This window comes from Sapajus apella, unplaced genomic scaffold (genome assembly GCF_009761245.1).
Source record: "Sapajus apella isolate SASKATOON/1434 unplaced genomic scaffold, GSC_monkey_1.0 scaffold38, whole genome shotgun sequence".
NCBI lineage: Eukaryota > Metazoa > Chordata > Mammalia > Primates > Cebidae > Sapajus > Sapajus apella.
The window spans coordinates 8,519,029-8,540,722 of record NW_022436978.1 but is presented as its reverse complement, the minus strand read 5'-3'; the positions used below and the strand labels follow the sequence as shown (position 1 = coordinate 8,540,722).

Here is a 21,694-nt window from a genome sequence, read left to right as displayed (position 1 = left end):
AATTACTTTCTTCAGCAATATCATATAATGCTCATGGGAATGAAACGGTCATTTTAGTCACTGGTTACTTACCCAGCCTCAGGCATTCTGGAAGTTAATAGGCAGGTTTTGAGACTTCCCTATGAATGGTTGAGTAACAAAAGCTGAAAGTAAAAGGCTGTCTCCTGATTTCAACAACTACTTAGCAGCTATCATCTAAAGATTCACCAGCCTATGTTGCTTTTCACTTTCTAGAACTGTAGCCCCAAACTGCAACGTTCTCATCAAGCAATAGGTAGATCTGGTTTCAAGAAGTACCATTTCACTATAATGTAACTTGGTCATCTTTATTTTTGAAGGGGGTAATAAAGAACTTTCTCCTGACTCTCCCTACTGGAGCCAGATAAAGTGAAAATGCTATTCCACCTCTCACTAAGAGGACCAGAAATTATTCACATATCTTCTAAAGGACCAACCTAAAATAATTCCAGGGTATAACTCACCTACTTCCCCATTTTTTTCTGATTCTGAGCTATACAACCTGCCTCATCGTTTCCACTACATCCAAGCAGGGTAGGGTTCTCTAAGATAGATGCCTTATGAACCACAGAACAAATGAACAAATGCTCTCTGGGATAGGCAACTTCCAAATGGCCCTCAGTGATTCCCAGCTCCTGGCATCTATGCCCTTGTGTAATCCACTCCCCTGGAAGTGGGCTAGATCTAGTGACTTGCTCCTAAGGAAGGGAATACAGCAAAGGTGATGAAATATCACTTCTGCAACTGGTATATAAAAACAGCAACATCCGTCTTGCGTGCTCTCTCTGTCTCTGGTTCTTCTTGCTCACCGACTCTGTTAGAAGTCAACTTTCACACTGTGAGCTTCCTTATGAAATGGCCCCTGTCACAAGGAACTGAAGCTGTCTTCTGTACACTAGCCAGTGAAAAACTGAGGTTCAGTCCAACAGCTCATAAGGCACTGAGCATTCAACAACATGTGAGTGAGGCTGGTGGGAGATTTTTTACCCCACTCTAGCACTGATTGATTGTAGTCATGGCCAACACCTGATTACACCTTTGAGCAATATCCTGAGTCAGAAGACTCAGCTAAGCCACACCTGAAATTTTTTTGATCCTCTTTTTTTCTAACATTTATTTTAGGTTTGGGGTACATGTGCAGGCTTGTTATATGAGTGAACTCGTGTCATGGAGGTTTGTTTTACAGATTATTTCATCACCCAGGAATTAAGCCCAGTACACAATAGTTATTTTTTCTGCTCCTTTCCCTCTTCCCATCCTCTGCTCTCAAGGAGACCCCAGTATCTGTGTTTTCTTCTTTGTTTCCATGTGTTCTCATAGCCTCCACTTATAAGTGAGAACACATACTATTTGATCTCTGTTCCTGCATTAGTTTGCTAAGGATAATACCCTCCATTTCCATCTGTGTTCCTGCAAAAGTCATAATCTCATTCTTTTTTATGGCTGCATTGTATTCCATGGTGCATATGTATCACATTTTCTTTATCCAATCTGTCATTGATGAGCATTTAGGTTGATTCCCATGTCTTTGCTATTGTGAATAGTGCTGCAATGAACAGTCACCTACATGTGTTTGGTTTTTTTTCCCCCTCCAAAGCTGAAATTAGAGGACAAAGATTGTTAGACAGAAAAACCTGCATCTGTTTTTATGGTAGAATGATTTATTTTCTTCTGGGTATATACCCAGTAATGGTATTGCTGGTTCAAATGATAGTTCTGTTTTAGCTCTTTGAGGAATTGCTATACTGCTTTCTACAATGGTTGAACTAATTTACACTCCCACCAATAGTGTATAAGTGTTCCCTTTTCTCTGCAACCTTGCCAACATTTCTTATTTTTGACTTTTTAATAATAGCCATTTGACTCACACCTGATTATTGACCACTGGTCAATAATTGGTGTTATTTTAAGCCAATTCTAAGCCACTATGTGGCTGTGAGTAATTTGTTATGTGTGATGGTTAATGAGCATACTCTCTCCTTTCATGCAATGACACCTACTTTAATTTCTGAAATTCTTCAATAAGGCTTGATTTCTGCCCAGGAGACATTCTTGCAAAAACAGTTCCATTCACCAGAATCTAAAAAGAAAAAACCACCATTACAATATGATTGGGAAGAATAAAACTTTTAAAAATAAAAGAACAGCCCTGAAAAATCACTCCTGGTTACTAATTTAATATAGCATTGGATGGGTATGTCATTAGACCAATACCAGGAAGGGAAATATGGAGATTTAATGCTTTAATATTGAAATGTCTCTTTAAGTCTTCCATTACAACTCTATTACATTTCTCCCAGACCATTTTTCCAAGATGGGGTGAGCACTAATCAATAATATTACAGTAACTAAGAAGCAGCCGAGCATATGGAATAAAAATGCTTGAGGAAACAGTTCTTTTCTAACAGACACCACCTCCATAATCATAGCACAGACAGAGGAAAGCTGGAAGTTGGGAAACAAGGCTCTCTTCTCAGCTGTGCTAGCTAGCTGTGCACACCTTAGACAAGTGACTTAATCTCTCTGAGTCTCAGCTTTCCCTGAACTGAAGTAAGAGCTTTCTAGAAGCCTTTGGGGTCTAGATTCTGTGGTTCTTAGCTGGTAAGATGACAGAATTTTTAAGACACTGCTAACAGTGCTGCCCTCCCCTTGTGCTCCATTAATCTCCCGCACATTGACAGCACAACCCTGCACAGCACTATTTTAGAACAGGACACTCAGAGGACAAGATAACAAATGATTCTGAAAATAAACCATGGGGCCTTTGTTTCCTCTTGCTGTAATTTAAGAATCCAGACAGGAAGGGGAATAGAGCTTAGCCTGACATGAGCTGGAAGGTTTCAGGGAGAAGCTGGCCTGCAAAACAAGCAGTGTGTTTGGAACTCTGTCATTCTCCTGCGTGGGGAGGGAAAGAAGGAGGAAGGCTGAGATTGAACTGACCACAGGAGTGAGAGAAGGTACCAGCACTCAAACTCTGAACAGGAGGCTGTGGGTTTGCATAGGACCAGTAGGCATAAAAAAGGCCAGAAAACATCATCAGGAGCTATGCTCCTTTGCGGGTGTTTATTCTCTAACTGGGAGGCAACCTCTGTGGTCACTGATTTCAATACTCCCCGCCTCCTTTCGCCTCACTAATTTGAGGTACAAAACAAAAATGCTTCATCTCTCCAGTACTTACTTTTGGAAGCAGGCTGTTGAAATGCTGAAATATCACTTGGTATGATTTCCCACTCATTGCAAAATGGTAGCAGCTTCCTCTTTCCCCACCAGGCATTGAACTGTTTCCAGTGTTAATGTAGGTTTCCTAAAATCAAAAGAGCATCACTCCTACATTAACTCTTAAGGAATGTCTCTGCTTCTCTATGCTTTATTGAAGGAAGAGTTTTCATATTGCTTAACAGTGTTAAGGTCAGCAACAAAATAATGTTTAATTTGTCTACAGCACTTCTACCCAGAGAAAGAAAAACACTCAGAACATTCCCCCCAAGATTATGTAAACATATGATACTTTGACGGTATGGAACTCTGGATCCCATCTTGGGAGATAATATGTATGACGTCAGTCTGCTGAAGAAATCTATTCCTAGGTCCCAGTTAATTATTACAAGTAAGAACAGGAAAATTCTTCCCTCTTCTTCCTTCTTTTCCTCATGCAACCTTATATTTTCTAAGATCTCTTACCATTTATTTGTTCGAAAATAACTCTCATTGTCTTCACTGTAAATTAGGCACTCTTTCTTCAGTGTCTAACTCCTTTTAGCATGCAGCCTCTGACCTTTGTTATGACCCTACCTCAACAGTAACCCCTTCTATCATGGTTCCTAGATTCTCTTCCATGCTCTACATCCAAAGCACCAGGAGTACTCCTTTTCCAAGACCCTTTTCCTCCTATCTTTCACCTGTCAAGGTATTTATCTGGCTTTGTTCTAGCCCTACCTGGCTCCCAGTTAGGCAGAAAGCATCTGTTGAATGCCTGTGCATTCATTATATCAACAATTAATCATGGTTTTTTCATGCAATATTTCTCAGAGAGCCTTCCATTTGTGTTTAGGACTCTAAATTCAAATAGTACAAGAGGTGAGAAAATTTTACTCATCAGAGGTCTTCATCTCAGAGAAAGCACTGTATGTGAAAGAAAAAAAAATTTGCTGTGCCGAATTGGGAGGCAAGATGACACATCCCTCCTTTCTATCCCCAGTTGCAAAATAACCAACAAAATACATGTTCTAAAGCATCCCTTCTCAGGTAAGGGGAGGAATTCCTTTTGCTTGCACTAGAAATGTGGGGAGGCGAAGTATGGTGGAGGAATCCAGGGAGGAGGAAGGCCTGAAACTGTGATACAGCTTCTCCTGGTGGGGACCAAAACTTCCGTAGAGGCGTTAAACTCATGAATGAGTAATGTGAGTGGACTGTTAGCTGAAATTCACAAAGGACTTGAGTTACAGCATGCAGTGAAATGCAGGCAGCATGCACCATGGCAGAAGCAAGTAGGTGCGCAAGGAAATAAGCACCAGAAATCTGAGAGCAGAGACAGCTATCATCTTTCACAGCCCATGCAATTAGAGTTTGAGGTAAGTTAACCCATCTCTTCCCAGGGTAGGGGCAGGGCCACCCTGTACAGCTGTGCAGTTTGTGTACTGCACAAAGACTCCTGACTGCATGAAGGCCAACTCTATACTTAACAATCTGAAAGCCTGGAGGAAGGCAGCATTTTTGTAATTCATCTCCTGTAGGGCCATCTCTTTGAAGTCACAGAAAAGCATGGGTGTTACCTTTAGTGATGGAATGTGAGGCTACAGCCCATTGTCGTCATCTGAAAGAGCTCTTCTGTCACAAGAGCACCAGGAGCTTTCTATCTAGAGAAGCCCAGTCTCTGTTAGCTTCCTGCCATAGGTATAGTACAATCTAAATGTCCATGGATCTGTGTGGAATCAAAAACCTAAGTCTGCTTTCCTGCTCTGCAACTCACCAGTTTTTGTATTGGGCCAGCTTACTTCTCTGAGCCTCAGTTTTCTCATTTGTAAAATTAATGGCTTGCCCAATTGCAGAGGGTTATTTAATGACCAAGTGGAAAATGTGACTGTAAATCAGTAGTTCTCAGCCATGACTACACACTGGAATCGCCAGAAAAGCACCTGATGCCAGCTCCCACCCAGGGGTTCTGATTTAATTGGTGAAGCCTGCATTGGGAAGCTTAAAAACTCCCCCAGGTGATTTTAATAGGCAACCAGAGCTGGTGGAAATGCTTTGCAAACTGTAAAACTCTGGACAAATGTGAGGGATTGACTTCTGGAGTTGAGAGAAGGCTGTGCAGTGCCAGGATTGTATTCCATCAGTCTAGGCCCACGGAGGGGCCTCCTAACGTTTGCTCACTTTCTTCCCAGGTCCCGTCTCTTGGTTCTCCACCAGCTGCCAGGTCACAGAGGCAGGAACACATTCTTCTGGCTCATTGGCTTCAACAATGATCACTTGGCTGCCTTGAGGGATCATTTCAGAATTCTTTGCCACAGTAATGGCTGTTTCTAGGTTGTCACCTAGAAGACAAAGAAACTTTCCTTGCTTTATGTACAAAATTCCCCTCAGCAACAAGAATTGAGGTCTCCCTTTCTCACTTTGCTTAGTGTTCTTTGGTGGCATTTACTGCTTTCTGTCTTATTTTATTTTCCTCCCTGCTGTAGACTGCCCCTAGTGGGCAAACACTATGTTCCCATCTCCCGCTCACAATATACTAGCATCACATCCTGCCCATGTTTATTTCTTTTCTTTTCTTTTCTTTTTTTTTGACAGAGTCTCGTTCTGTTGCCCAGGCTGGAGTGCGGTGGTACGAGCTTGGCTCACTGCAACTTCTGCTTCCTGGGTTCAAGCGATTCTCCTGTCTCAGCCTCCCAGGTAGCTGGGACTACAGGCGCACGCCACAATGCCTGGCTAATTTTTTGTGTTTTTAGTAGAGATAGAGTTTCACCATATTGGTCAGGCTGGTCTCAAACTCCTGACCTCAGGTACTCTGCCTGCCTCGGCCTCCCAAAGTGCTGGGATTACAAGCATGAGCCACCATGTCTGGCCCCTTTGTTTATTTTAAAACATACGTGAATAAAGAAAGAAATGTTTAAGCATCTATGACTAATCTTTAAAAGACAGACAACTCGTAGTAATGAATATAGTGTGAACTCAGTCTGATAGCCTAAAACCATCAATGGGATCTAGAAACCAACAAAGAACACACAGGGTCAGGCTGAGCGTGGGTTTGATGGTCATACACCGTGCCTGGCCCTCCTGCCCTAGAGAACCATCAACAAGAGACTCAATCCTCTATGCAGAGGGATCATTGGGTCTCTTGATGAGAACACACCCATTCTTGCTCATTTACAGTGAGCCTATAGGTACTGCACAGATCCTGGCCAGGAGGGGTAATCATTAGACTAAGAGAATGAGATACCACCATTCTACCACCAAAGCTTCTGGTCCTGTCAGGGGAGGTGCACATATTTTCAGGTAAGGGACTACAGGGTAACAAATTCGACAGAGAACATTTTTCTCTGTCTCTGTCACGTGAACTCACTCAGCTCACACACCTTGTTCTTATGCCTGGGTTGCAATCAACTTGCCAGGCCCCTAGAAACAAACACATACCTGTAATCATCACAGTCCTGATATGGGCCTCGCTTAGTTCCTTCAAGACTGGTTTGGTTTCTTTTTTCAAGCGATTCTCCATGATGAGAAGTCCCAGAAATGTTAACTCTGACTCCACTTTTTCTCTTTGGATTCAGGAGAAAATCAATATTAAAGTATACCTACATAGCCTCAATAGTTCAATTTATTTCTTCTTTTAAAATTTTCTTATAATTTTTATTAATGTAATACAGCACATTTTAAAAATCAAAATGAACTTAAAAGCTTATAATGAAAACCAACAGTCTGTGTCTCCACACAACCTCACCCCTCTCCTTCCTAGAGCAACCACTTCTAAATTTGTTTTTTCTAGTTTTCAACTTTATTTTTAAAAACAGTGTGCTTATCTTCCAACTATTCTGTTGGTTTTTAAATATAATGCTAATCAAATATATTTATTTGTTAATTTCTCAGAGCTTTCTCTTTTTTGAGTTTGCAACTGTTTCAGCTTATTTGGCATTTAGTAAGTGCATCCTGCATACATACAAGATACTACAGTGGTAGCCGTATATGGTGTCATTCATCTTAGCCTCTTTCTATCACCTTCAGTAATATGTGTTGACATCAGACAGGGCTCTGAACAGTTTTCAGAATTTGAAGTTGGTGGCTTATAGTCTAATTGGGATGCATCAGTTACACAGGACTTGTCCTCTGAAATGGAATGAATCTTGGGTGGCTTTTTAATAAGTGGATTTGGGGGCCAAGAACTCTTTTTTGATCCTTCATTGTTCATTTTTCTGTGCACTGTGGTGTTAAGATTACAGGGAGATAGATTTGAACAATATACATACAGCTGTGAAGCCATTACTGTAATCAAGGTAATAAACATCCATCACCTCAGAAAATTTCCCTCAGCCCTGTTTTGCATGTGTGTGTGCATGCACATTAAAATCACTTTTCTAGAATGTATCCAACTTGCATAACTGAAACTTTATACCCATTAACAACAACTTCCTATTTCCCCCTCCCCTTAGCCCTTGGAAATCACCATTCTACTCTCTACTTCTACGAATACGTCTATTTCAGATGCTTCAGATAAGTAGGATCATACAGTATTAGTCCTTCTGTAACTGGCTTATTTCACTGATGTCTTTCAGTTTCATTCACGTTGTCTCATATGGCAAGATTTTCTCCTTTTCAAAGGCTTAATAATATTCCATTATATGTATATACTAAATTTAAAAAATCCATTTATCCACTGATGATCATTTAGGTTGTTTCCGTATCTTGGCTATTATAAATAATGCTGCAATGAACTTTAGGGTGAAGGTACCTTTTTTTGAGATCCCAATTTCTGTTCTTTTGGATATATACTCAGAATTGGGATTTTGGCTCATTGGATCATATGGTCATTATATTTTTAATTTTTTAAAGAACCCTCACACTGTTTTCCATAGCCGCTGTACCATTTTACAAAGGTTCCATTTCTCTATATCCTTGTCAACACTTGTTTTCTTTTGTTTTTGTTTCAAATAGCCATCCTTACAGGTATGAGGTGATATTTCATTGTGGTTTTGATTTGCATTTCCCTAATGATTAGTAAAGTTGAGCACTTTTTCATATATCTGTTGGCCATTTGTATGTTTTCTTTGGAGAAATTTCTCTTCAGGGCCTTTGTTCATTTTTAAATTGGGTTATTTATTGATTTTTGCTATTGAATTGTGTCTTCTATACACTTTGGATATTAATTTATCATCAGATATATGGTTTACAGATATTTTCTCCCATTTTATAGGTTGCTTTTTCACTCTGCTATTTCCTTTGCTGTGCAAAGCTTTTCAGTTTAATATCCACCAGCAAAAGAATGAAATTGGACTCTTATACCAAACATAAAATTCAACTCAAAACGGTATACACTTCAACACAGACCTGAAACTGTGAAGCTACTAGAGGAAAACATAGGGAGAAACCTTCTTGACATTGGTCCTGGCAATGATTTCACAGCTATGGCACCAAAAGCACAGGCAACAAAAGCAAAAACACATAAATATTCTTTGTTTCTATGTTACGATGCTTCTTCTCGGTCACTACGTTGGGCACTTTGGCTGCTTGTACTCTACAACGTGCCCAGCAGTGCTTGTGTCAGTCTTTTTACTCACCATTTCTATTCCCTGCAATGCTCTTCCCCTGGATATCTACATGCCTTGCTCTCTTATTTTACTAGATGTCTGTTACAGTGTTGCTCCTCTGAGGACTTTGCTGATTGCCCAAGCAAAATGATATTCTCTGTCTTTTTTTAAAAAGTCCTCTTAACTTACTTTATATTTTTCCCCCTCAGATCATTTAAGAACCACTAGTGTGACAATCTTTTATGGGTTTATTTTATTATCTATTTCCCCAACTAGGATATAAGATTCGTGAGGGCAAGGATTTTATTTTATTCGCTTCCAAATAAATCCTCAGTTCTTTGAGCAACCGACACATAGTTAAGTTCAATACAAATTTGCTAAACCAATGAAGGGGTGACCCTTGATGAAGTATTTCTCCTGTTGTTTTAGTTTGGGGTGATTTTTTAAGTCATCTCAAGAAACTTTTCTACTTCCGCATTATGACTCCAATTTTTAGGAAGTTTTAAATTTTTCTAGTTGAAAATGTTGCTAAATAGAATTTGATTCTAAGAAAAATCAAAACCCTTTCCTTTTACCCTGTTTGAAAATAGTAATTAAATTCTAACAAACATAGTAGGCTCCTGATATTCCCTGAAAAAACCTGGAATGGTAGGAAATCTAGCACATTTTATCTTAACTTTCTCATTTTGTTTTATTTATAATAATGGCTCCTATATGTGAACACCACAGCTGCATTTGTATGTGATAGCTGTGTGATGGCTACACTCCATTGCTAGCTACATAGATCTTTTCTTCACACATGTCCTTAATGTTGATTATTCAAATTTGTGTTTAAAAAATTACAAATCCTATGTGGTCTGGACCTTTATGTTTGCTCAAGAATAGCTAATACCTGGAATGTTAAATCTGAGAATGCCATTGATATATTTCAAAATGAGCTTTGTGATCCTGTTTCAAATATTAAAATGTCATGGCTGAAAGCCTCCTTGGAGATCATCCAATTGCATATTTTATAGATGGCAAAAAAAAGCACAGAGTAAGGAAGGGACTATGTTTACTAATTAACTTAGAGTCAGTGGACTTAGGTTGCAAATAATAATGTTAAACCAAGGATATCAGTATCTTACGTGAAGTGGCTAGCTGTATATAAATAGGCATCTACCAGCAACACAAATCCAATGTAAGAAATAAATAGACTGTCTTCTATTCAATTTTCCACAGAATTTTTTTACTCCTTTGTCACAGATAATTTTAAAATAGCCTTTAAAAACTGAAGAACATTGAAATAAAAAATAATTTATAAATTATTCTCTAATGAGGATAACTTATCCCAGTAAAAATTCAATTAAGAATACTGAATTTTATTTCTCACAAGTAATTCAATTTGCACTTGTTACCTTCACAGATAGAAAGGAGGTGTTGTAGTATTGAGTACTGAAAAAAAACATGTCTGAAGGATTCTGAAAATCTTTCAAAGTACCAACTATTTCCCTCTCTGAACCCCTCTGTGTATGGGGTACCCAAGTCAATTGGTCACATAATGCTCTGAGGTTGAAGGAGGATTGGTTGTTTTGATGGAATGAGAGCTGAGACTAAAGTTGGCATAACATAGTGCCAAGCAGAGATAACATGCTGGTATCTTCGAGTCAGAGCTCTCAAGTACCATCCTTGCTCTGCCACCAACCAGCACTGTGACCTGAGCAAGTACTCTTCAGTACTACCTACAGTTGTCCATCTCTGAATCAGGGGACTGTACAAGATTAATTCTCCATCTCTAAGAGCCTTCCAGGTGATTAGAAATGTTCATCTCCAGGACTCACACTTCATGCATGCAGAGCCTGCTCTAGTGACAATTTCTGAGTTCCTTACCTGGCTAGGTGCTCCACTTCTGAAAGGTTTCCCATCTTCAAGGCTTTGTGGGCAAAAGCAATGACACGGAAGCCTTGCACTGTGTAATTCCTCAGCTCCTGTGGGAAATTCTTGGGCACTGTCAGAGTAGAAGGAACAGGTAAGTGCAAGGTCATGTTGAAGACTGGTCTAAGCAAGACTCCAGGATGCAGTCATTCTACCTTGTTTTAACTTTCATTCCATAAAAGTGCTTTAATAGAAAACTTAGAGCTTCAGCTGAAGGCCACAAACAACTTCATCGGTGTGTTCTTATTATTCTGATGGAAATAAATGCCAAAGCTGTGCAGGTCATCTACTGTGTTATGAACTGAATATGTCCCTCCAACATTCATATGCTGAAGCCTAATCTCTAATGCAATAGTATTTAGAGGTGAGACCTTTGGGAGGTAATTAGGTCATGAGGGTGGAGCCCTCATGAATGGGATTGATGCCCTAAGGAAACACATCTTTTTCCACCATGTGAGGATACAGCAAGAAGGCAACAATCTGCAAACTAGGAAGAAAGCCCTCTCCAGGAACCACATTGGGCAACACCTCTATCCTGGCCTTTCCAGCCCCCAGCACCATGAGGAATAAATTTCTGTTGTTCAAGCACCCATCTATGGTATTTTGTTATAATAGCACAAGCCGACTCAGACAAACTGGGTGTCAAATACATCGAGTAGGTTCAGTAAGAACAGACCTCAGGACTATGAGTACTTGGATAAAATGAGAGAAACAGCTGATCTTCTAGATCAGAGGTCAAAAAACTAGGATGTACAGGCTAAATCTAGTCTACAACTTGTTTTTATCAATGAAGTTTTACTGACACACAGCCGTGCCCATTTGGTTGTTCATTGTCTATGGCTGCTTTGAGGCTTCAGTAACAGTGTTGAGTAATTGAAATGGACACCGTGTGATTTGCAAAGCCTAAAGTAAGAACTATGTGGCTCTTTACAGAAAAGTTTGCCAACTCCTGCTTTAGGTGAAAGATGACACAATGCCAATATTTGTGTGTTTTAGCGTGGCAATCAAAACTATGTTTGTAAGATCTTTATGATTTACGATGCACCTATAAGGGTATCAGATGGAACCACAGAACAATGGAAGGTGCAGTAGCTTAGGTGGCAAACCGACTAAGTTCTATTCTCCATTCCACTTCCACCTGGACCTTAGTCATGTTAAGTCTCTCTTCTGCACCTCAGTTTCTCATCCATAAAATGAGAAGTTTCCAGATCTCTCTGTCTCCATTTGTTTCAGACTTTCTGTAATTCTAAAATACTCCTGGAGGTCGGAATCTAATTTCAAGAAAGTTCTTAGCTTGCTATTTCTAAAAATGGGGTAGGGTGGTGGTGGAAATCACTGAAGACGGTATTAGCTTAAGTCCAAGATCGGAAGTTGGGACCACAGGAAGACTTGAAAGAGCTGCCAGAATAATGAGTGCCAAGTGACAGACCCAAATCCTTACTGAGAGAGCAGAGGCAATAGATACCAGTTTAAATGTCAAGAAGATGCTCAATTGTAGCCGCGTACCTGAAACAAAACAAACACAGTATATGTGGTAATCAGTGAAGGACAGAGTCAATGAGAGCTATGCTGAAGATCAAAGTCAGAAGAAAAGGGGCTACGTCTAAGGGTTAAAAAAAGACTCCCAATAGAGAAGTTAAAGTAATCATTTGCCAAATCTAGAATTCTCTGCACAAGTTGATGGCCATCAGCAATTATAAGGAAAGTCACATGAAAATCAGAAGAAAAAAGACCAATTTTATCCAAATGAACTCATTTGAATGCAACCATATTCTTAAAAACCTGGCTGCCACTTAAAGAGTGCATATGTTTATAAGACTAAAAAGCAATAAAAATCAGCTCAAAATCTGGCCCAGAAAGATGAAATTGCTGTGAAAATGATTAATTATCTTGCTCGAATACCATCGAATTTACTCTAATCAGCTTTATTTCTAAGATATTTGTCTTTTCTATATTCTTCCCCCATCCATCTATCTGATCCTCCCTGGAGGTGAGAGTAGCCATATCTGCAGAACGTACCTAGCTCGAGACCTCTCCCTTCGTTTCCCTCATTTACACCTCCCCTAGCTCTCTGGCCCTCAGTAGCTCCCTATTCTGGCTCCCGATGCAAGCTTCACATCTATTCTCCTTCCCAGATGCCCCATTGTAGTTGTACTTTTTTCACTGCACCCATTGCCGGATATTTACTTGCTACCTCTCGCCTTGAAAGTCTCACCCCTGCTTACTAGGATCTGCTGGGCCTACTTTCTACCCACCCAGGAAACAAGCAGCTCCACATTCATTGATTGCAAAGCTTTCCGTGTTTGTTGGCTTTATGTATTTGGTCTTGGCTGACCGCTATGGCTCCCACCTGTGATCCCAGCAGTTTGGGGGGCTGAGGCAGGTGGATCACTTGAGACCAGAGTTTGAGACCAGACTGACCAACATGGTGAAACCCCATCTCTACCAAAAATACAAAAACTAGCCGGGCATGGTGGTGTGCTCCTATAATCCCAGCTACTTGGGAGGCTGAGGCAGGAGATTCACTTGAACCCAGGAGGTAGAGAATACAGTTAGCTGAGGTCGTGCCACTGCACTCCAGCCTCAGGGACAGAGCAAGACTCTTGTCTCAAAAAAAAAAATAGGATTTTACTTATTGAAAAAGGTAAGTGTCACTTAGTACCTGTTTCAGATCTGCAGAATCTGGCCACCATTTCTGGGGCACCCTTCATGTAGACGTGGAAGTGGTCTTCTCCAGCTAGCTGAGCAATCACGGACATCCTCTGCAGGCTTGAGGAAAATGGAAACTGGCGCAAGGTGGTGATGGCTTCTATCAGACTCTGCAAGCCCATCAACAACAGGGAGCTTAACAGGCTGCTAAGTGATATTTCCAAATGCATACCAACAAAAACTTACTGTGCAGCGAGCCCAGGGATATCTTGATGTAGTGTATTTGTCACTTTATTTATTTGCTGCCTTAAAGCGACTCCCTCAAAAAGTTGTCTGGTCTGCAAGGACCTTCCCCTAGAGAAATCCTAATCACCGTTCAGGACAAGCTCACAGGTCATCTCCTCTGTAGTGTTTTTATCTCCCAGAAACAGTATTCCCTCCCACGTCAGGACTCTTGAAGCCCTTCCTTCAGCCTTGATTATAGAATTTGGCACATTGTGTTGCACTTATTTGCACCTGTATTGATTTTTCTACCAGTCTGTGTGTTCCTCTAATCCAGAGCCAAGTGTGTCTTGTTTTGAAACCTCTTTATCTGCTAGTACATAGCACGATACTCTAGCATACACAGGTTGTGTTTGCTGAATAAATTAATAGATAAGTTCAGGAATGAAAGAAAGAGCAAACCAACCATGGAAAGTGTTGGGATAAGACAAAATAATAGGACTATGAACACTATGTGAAAGTCAGAAATGTTTCACCAGTTTTATGCAGAACGAGCTATATGATTTAAAGAAGGAAATAATACCTTACTGGCTTTTGGTCCTGGTTTTATGATGTTTGAATTTGACATCCCAAATTTGCAGGAGTCTATGTTGCAATCTTCCATTTTCTGTATAAAATGAAAACATTTATAAGATTCTTTGAAGAAAAGTAGTATGAAAGGAATACCTCTTATATGCACAATAATCTTTTCAAAGCCCTTTTTTAACATATTTTCTCTTCCAGCCCAATTATCTTAATATTGCCATTGTCAAATTTCTGTTGTGTCGATTCATATTAAGGGCCTTATTCTAGAATGAAAAAAGCCAAAAATGTGTGAATTCATTTTAAGAAGTAATTGATGGAAGAAGTGCTAGCTACAGGTCCGTGGATCTTTCTAAATGATTACATCTAGTAACTGGAGGGGGGATTATGTGGAGCTGTGTTCTCCAATGTTGCTGAACACCATGGCTCTCAGATGAGTTGGGACTGGGTCCTGAGACAAACATGAGACTAGGTCTTCATACTATACCTATGCTGCTAGCTTACTTGAGTTAACTAGGAAGTTAGAATGCTCGCTGCTAGCAAATTAGAAAGCCTGTTTGAAAATGGCTTGAATTCTTTTGATATTACAACAGAAGTTAATACCTCCGAGAAGCCAATATTAACCAATATTAAAATATGGGAAAGACAGTCATGCATAGAAATAGTAGAGGTCAGGAAACAGGAGATAGTCTGTTTCCACTCTGCCACTTACCTGTTTCATCTTGGGGACATCATTTCATTTTTCTAGTCTCAATTTCTTCTGAAAAATATTCTGACATTCCTTCAAATGCTAAAATTCTTGACAGTCTAACAGGACAGTTTCCCTTCTCTGTATGTGGACTGGAAGTTTCCCAGTTACCAAAAGATATTCAGCTCAAGACAGTTTCTGACTCAGCTCTAAACTCAGTGAATAATCCTGCATTTTTATGCTTTGTTTAGGATGGATATAACCATTTTTACAGACAGTTCTTTCAGAGCTAACACTAAAGATTTATATTTCCAAACAAGTATGTTATTTGTAAAGATAGATCAACCTTCCTATAATGGAGAGGGGGATGTAGTTAGGTCCAGGACTAAAGCCAGATATAAAATGATCTTGTGCAACTCATCACTGTGTCAGTCCCAGTGATTCTGGCAAGGACATTGCTTACAGTAAGTACACTGATTCCTCTCCATTAAAATCCAGGGAATTGGTCACTATGTCAAAATATTTTCCACAGCAAATGCTCTGTCTTAACTTACTGATATCAGAGGTTTCCCTTTTTACGAGGTTTCCTCTTTCATTGATTTACCTGCTAGAAAATTAAAATTTCTTTATTATATATCTGTATTAGCTTCTTTGTTAGGTGTGCTTTGTTTCCCTGCAATCATTTGTTTCCATTCTTTTGCGGCAATGTTTAACTGCTGTACTGTCATTTATACAGCATTGTCCGTAGCTTCAGGATGTTCTTTGGAGGGCAGCAGGATGCAATTAACGAACTGGTTAATGAGTGAACACCCTGTACCTGTTTGGCTCTTCATTGTGCTCAAAGCCACTTTAGTCTCATAGTTTCAGCGCTCACAAGTCTGTGAATGAGGCATTATTACCCCTAATGTACGGATGAGGTCACAGACTCAGGCTTCGCTCTGGCTTTGTGATCACACAGCTGGAGAGTGGTGAAATGAAGTTTTCCACGATAGCAGCCTCCAGTATGGGCTTATATCCTTCCGCTTTCATTCGCACTCAGCTCAGGAGATGGAACCAGTTGGAATGCAGCCCTCCAGTTTGGTATCTAGACTTGTGCTTTACAATATACAGTTGCCACCAGCCACTTGTGGCTATTTGAATTTAAATTACTTAAAATTAAATAAGATTAAAAATGCAGTTTCTCAGTTGCGTAGCCACACTTCAAGGGCTCAGTAGCTACATATGGCTCGTGGCCGCTGCACTGGAGAGCACTGTTTCAGGCTACTGTTTCTCTGATAGTGTTTTGGAAAACAATGATGTTTTGGAGAACATGCTAGGTTATGGGTGTCAATAAGGTTTTTGAGGACCAATAGGTTTGGAAAATGCTGCATTTCATATCCCCTCTTGAATATCCACAAAGGATCACAGTATATTAAAGAAATCATGCAGTCGAGAAATGAGTTTAACTTTGTTTAAACAACAGTTCCCAAGTTTGTTCAATAATGGATGCCTATTTCATGTTGCACCCATTAACAGAATTCTTTGGGGCAGAGGTTGGGAAATTCTGGTAGCATTACACACTCATTCTACGTTATTATGAATCTTCTCCATGTTTTAACAAAAATTAGAAAAGCTTCAGCATTCCCAGTAAAGATTTCTTCATGTTCTCATCATTGCATTAAACTATCACCTTACCCAGGCAGTGCCCTCAAACATTTTGAGGTCCAGAGGGTCTCCCTGGATGGTCCCATCGACGAGAACCAGAGAGTGGCAGCTGGCCATGGATGCACACAGTGGGCCCCATGGCAAAGACTGGCCCAAGGCAAAGCTGTGGGCTTCCTGGAAGCTGGTAGAGAAGGTAACATTAAAGTCTTTGATAAAATCATTTTGCATACCCTGTCTCTTAAATCTTACTAAAGTAGAGCTTCAAACACTTAATGTTCATGCTCAGAACCTTCCCATGGCTTCCCATGCTCCATATGATAAAGTCCAAGCCCCTTAGCCTGGTATTCAAAGTCCTGTCCACTTCGGATCTACCTTACCTTACAGTGCCCACTCCTACTAACGTCCGTTATACCCTGGACTCTAGATCCAGATTAAACTTCTTGCTGTTGCTATGCTTGTCCAGGGACTTCCCTGCGCTTAAGCCCCTACCCACTTGGTTTCATTATTTTTTAAACAGGGTGTTGTGCCTACAGAGTGATCTTTGTAAAAACATTTCTTTGAGTTGGATATGAATTTTCTTCTCAACAGAGTTTGCCACTGGCCAATCAATAACAGTTTCAGAGGCTTTGGATAGAATTGCAGGGACTTTTGTCATGCAATTTTGAAGTCAGCCCACATAATGGCAGTATTGTAGGAAGGCACATCAACAGGCAGCTCAGAGTCATACCTGAAAACTCTGCAGAGCTGTCCACAAAAAGTCATGCACCCTCGGCAAGAATTCTCTAGGGCTACTTAGGGAGCAGGAAATTAGGCTGCATGGATGTGGAAGCATTTCTCACTACTCATCACTTTAGAGATTGCCCCTACTTCATGAAGCACCCTGGACATACCACCTCTAAAGCCTCTTTTTCTCTTTGATAATACAAACTGGCATAGTGTATCTTCCTCTCTTCCCACCTTACAGCTAAATAGTGATTGTGTCATTGTTCCTGCCCTCCAAAAAGCTTCAGAGTACCAGGGACAAGGGAGGATGATGGAGGGGTGGGAACTGTGGACATCTTTTTTCTCTTTCACTACTCTGGCCAATAGATTCCTTGTCTGTCTGGACCAAGGGCTGGATGGACATCTGAGCAGCCAGAAGCAGAGACACATGAGTAGGGTTAGAGCTCAGGTGTTCTTTGCCACCCAGTGCAGGGTACCTTCTGCAACATCACACTGCTTGTCCGCTGTTAGCTTGTGACATGCTGTACCTGCCCCCTTCATCATCTTGAGCGTCCCCTGAAAAGTGTCTTCTGTCACTGATGGCTGCCTCAGCCACTGTTGGAGCCAAAATGAGGTACCCATGGCTTAAGAGCAGAGGCCATCACCACTCAAATTGAGAAGGCAGGTCTTAGCCCATACAGAAGGAGCTAGAAGTCAGAGGTAGATACCATGAGGAGATCCACCCTCCAGGGGCCCTCCTTCCACTCTCTAGCTCTTTCTGGAGCAGATATCTATGTCCTCTCCTCCCTAGTGCCAGCTTTTAGCCCACAGCTATAAAAATTCTAGCCGCATGCCCCTCAAAATTTATCTGAAGTGCCATGTCCTTCAGGTAGCTTTCTTTGATTCACCAAACTTCAAAATTGATTTGTCTTTACCCACCATGTTATTACATAAAAGTCAGGACTATGTGTTATATCAAATAGTCTCTATTTCTCCTCCATTCTGACATTTCTGCCTTAATAGTAACAACTTTTATGGCCTGTGTTGTACATCAGAGGTGGGCATATTTGCACCTTTTTTTTGAGTTGTGCTTTAGGTTCTGGGGTACATGTACAGATCATGCAGGATTGTTGCATAGGTACACACATGGCAATGGTATTTGCACCTTTTTATCCCGCTAGGCTGTGAACCACATTTCCAGATTTCTCACCACACGAGCCTGCACTAGCCACCCAGGAAGTCTTGGTAGCTTTTAATTAAGCATGGTCTTCATTTCACTCTTCCTTCTCTGTCTCATTTAGTTCCTTAATTATCCACCTCATCCTATTCCATTTTTCATGTAGATTTTGAAGACCTACTTTCCCTGTCTGATTCTGAAATTAGAATTCATTTAATTAAACAAATTAGATATTACAAACTAGTTCCACCCAATTATTATATATATTTTATGGGACATTCATCCATTAACACCCAAAAGATGGATTTGAGTATCATCCAGGTGACTCCACCAAACACACATTCCATCTTCACATAAGAGGCCTACCAGTTGCCAGCAGTAGGGACAGTCCCCCAGAGGTCCAGCCCATCTTCAGTGAGAGTGCCAGTCTGAATAAAAATTGAAATCAATATTAGCATAAGATGTAAACCTTTTAATTATATTGTAATTTAAGCAAAACCCAAGCTTTTAAGAGATCATAGTAGATCCAGTAGTCTAAATACCTTGTTTGTAAGTACCAAATTTAAAATCAAAGATGAGTACCTACGAGAAGAACTAAGCAGGTGATACATGATCCCCAAAAGACCATGTCGATAATTAGGTGATTTCAGTTACTAATTATGAGGAAAAAAATGCAAGTGCTTTGTTTTGGTTCGTTTATTGCTATGACTTGCTGCTGTTAATCGGGAGAGGTTCAGTACAAGAACCAGCTCAAGTCTGACTTTTAGTTGGCACCTGCAGTCTTGCCAAAGCAGAGCTCAGAAATTCTTTTTTCTTTATTTTCAAGACTGTTCAATTCACAGTTTGCCATCTGGTTCACAGTAATTTTCTAAAAATATGGGTGACACAGTGATTGTCCAGATTGATAATGAAATGTTGATAAAGGACTTTGAGACTAGAGAGATAAATTAAGTGCCAATAATAAATATTAATTAATGCCCACAAATGGATTTTATTGTTAGATCAAGGGGAAAATAGCTCAGAGATTTGATTTGCCATACTATGGGAGAGTATTTGTCAGATAATGTAACAGAGAAAGAATGATGGAACTGAGTACTATCACAGCACTTTTAATTTCCTCACTGCTTCACACGCATTCATTAATTACAGACTCTGGTGTCTTGATGCAGCAGGCTAACAGTTTTAGGCCCGATTAACACCCAGAGTAAGTGGAGTTGGCTACAGCTGCTTCAGCACTGCCAGGGCAAACCTGAGCTTTACCAAGCATGGCAGAATACCCTGTTTCTACACTAAAACCCAAGTTTCTGACACGACTTTTTAAGGCTGTCTCTATGAAAGATGCTGAATTTCCTAGTTTTCTATCAAATGGCATCCTCCATCATTACAGCACATCCATTAGCATGATGCCTTACTGCAAAGTGTTTACAGTGCTTTCCGTTTTCACAACTGAGTTAACAGATTGGAGGCAGGTTAGAGGTGAAATGAAGAACCTGACGTCATAGTGGCCTGTGGGTTGGAAAGGCAGAACCAGAATCCGGCCCTTCTGGAGTCTTCCGCCAAACTAGAAAACGTTAAGTGAATCATACACAGTATGTGGAAAGACAAAGTTCTTTCTGGGTTTCTAGTTTAAAGAATTAAGAAATCTCCATTTCATTCATCTATTTGAACCTCACAAAGAAGGCACGAACACACGAGTGAATTATTTCTTAAATAACAACTTTTTGAAAAGCAGCTCTTTGTTTCATTTCTCTTCTGCACTTTATAAAGGACCCCACCAAGTTTGGTTTCCAAATCCCCTCGAGTTGTTGCATTTCACAAGAGTTTGCAACTTAATTCAAATTGAAATGTTTTCCTGATGATGTTTTTAAACATCAGTCTTTTGAACATGGAAACAGAGATGATACTGCAGCAACAAAGAAATTAGACCATGTTATTTCTCGATGAAAATAACCCCTAAACAATAAAACTTACCCAAAATAGAGAGAAAACAAAATTATAGTTGAGGTTCTAAGGGGAATAAGATGGAAAGAGAAAATCTCTTAGCATAAATACAAGCTCAAGCTTGGGCTAAATTGAATGAAAAGAAAGAACTTGTCTTACAGACGTTATAACAAACCAATAGAAAACAGAAATATATATGGGAACAAAGGGACTCAGAAACCCAGTGATAGATATCTCTGAAACTGAAAATAACACTAGATGAAAATTCAATTAATGGCGGAGTGTTTTATTCCAACTTGATGGTGATAGAATTTTATAATGTGAAAGCTGGAAAGAAACTCAGAGATGATTGTGGTTGAATCTTCTTTTCTTAAAAAGTCACACAGAAACTCAGTGCCAAATTCTGGGTTAGACTTCTCATTTTGCCAATTTTCAACCGAGTTTTTTGCACTGTCACATGTCATCGTATCCTGCAGAGTTTGACCAAGGACACCTAAAAGCAGCCTCTCAGATATCCTGGCAGATGAGGACATAAGGATGTGGAGGGAGAGGTTTTATACAGGAAATAAAATGAATAGCCTGGGGGAAAATTCATTTTAGAAACAAACAGGCCAGGCACAGTGGTTCAAGCCTGTAATCCCAGCACTTTGGGAGACTGAGGTGGGCAGATCACCTGAGGTAGGGAGTTTGAGACCAACCTGACCAACATGGAGAAACCCTGTCTCTACTAAAAAATACAAAATTAGCCAGGCATGGTGGCATATGCCTGTAATCCCAGCTACTCAGGAGGCTGAGGCAGGAGAATCGCTTGAACCCAGGAGGCAGAGGTTGTGGTGAACTGAAATCATGCCATTGCACTCCAGCCTGGGCAACAAGAGCAAAACTCTGTCTCAAAATAAATAAACAAGTAAGAAACAGAAAAAAGAAACATGAATATGTAATGGACATATTTCATAAATCTCCCTCCTGTATTCTACACACCAGTGAGGCTCATGAGGAAGTAACAGGCATCCCTATTATTAGAGAATGTTCCAAGGGGGTGTTTTATGACTATGAATCTAAAATGAAGTTAACCTTGTTAGTTCTTGACTGGTGGTGAGAACTTTCTTTGCCAAACAAAACACAAACAGAAAGAGAACTGACATAATCTAAAAGCTATACCCCCTTCACCTGGGGACGAAGCCTGGTCGAGTCTACTCATTGGTGTCCCTCCCATTTGTCCTCTACTCTCCATTCTTGTCCTTCTTGTCTGGGACAAACAATGATCTCTTCTGTCGTCCCCAGATGGCCTCTTTCTTCAGTCCCATTTCCCTTCCATCCCTTCTCATCAGTTGCCCTTGGTGGGATATAAAACACCTATAAAAATGTCACTAGTCTTAAAATATAAGGGCCCCTATTCTGCTTCAAGACAAGGACCCA

At 40.3% G+C, this 21,694-nt stretch overlaps 1 protein-coding gene across 2 annotated transcripts in view; it reads right to left on the bottom strand.

The window, feature by feature from the left end:
• ATP13A5 (ATPase 13A5) overlaps positions 1-21,694 on the bottom strand; it is a 124,316-nt gene that overhangs the window by 29,736 nt on the left and 72,886 nt on the right. For both annotated transcript variants that reach the window (XM_032298225.1, XM_032298226.1), the window contains exons 15-23: positions 18,701-18,762; positions 16,486-16,636; positions 14,125-14,208; positions 13,333-13,489; positions 10,626-10,743; positions 6,649-6,773; positions 5,392-5,552; positions 3,197-3,322; positions 2,019-2,098 (exon numbers count right to left, since the gene is read on the bottom strand). In XM_032298225.1, coding sequence (XP_032154116.1) covers positions 2,019-2,098; positions 3,197-3,322; positions 5,392-5,552; positions 6,649-6,773; positions 10,626-10,743; positions 13,333-13,489; positions 14,125-14,208; positions 16,486-16,636; positions 18,701-18,762 — 1,064 coding nt within the window. The remainder of the gene's footprint in view (positions 1-2,018; positions 2,099-3,196; positions 3,323-5,391; positions 5,553-6,648; positions 6,774-10,625; positions 10,744-13,332; positions 13,490-14,124; positions 14,209-16,485; positions 16,637-18,700; positions 18,763-21,694) is intronic.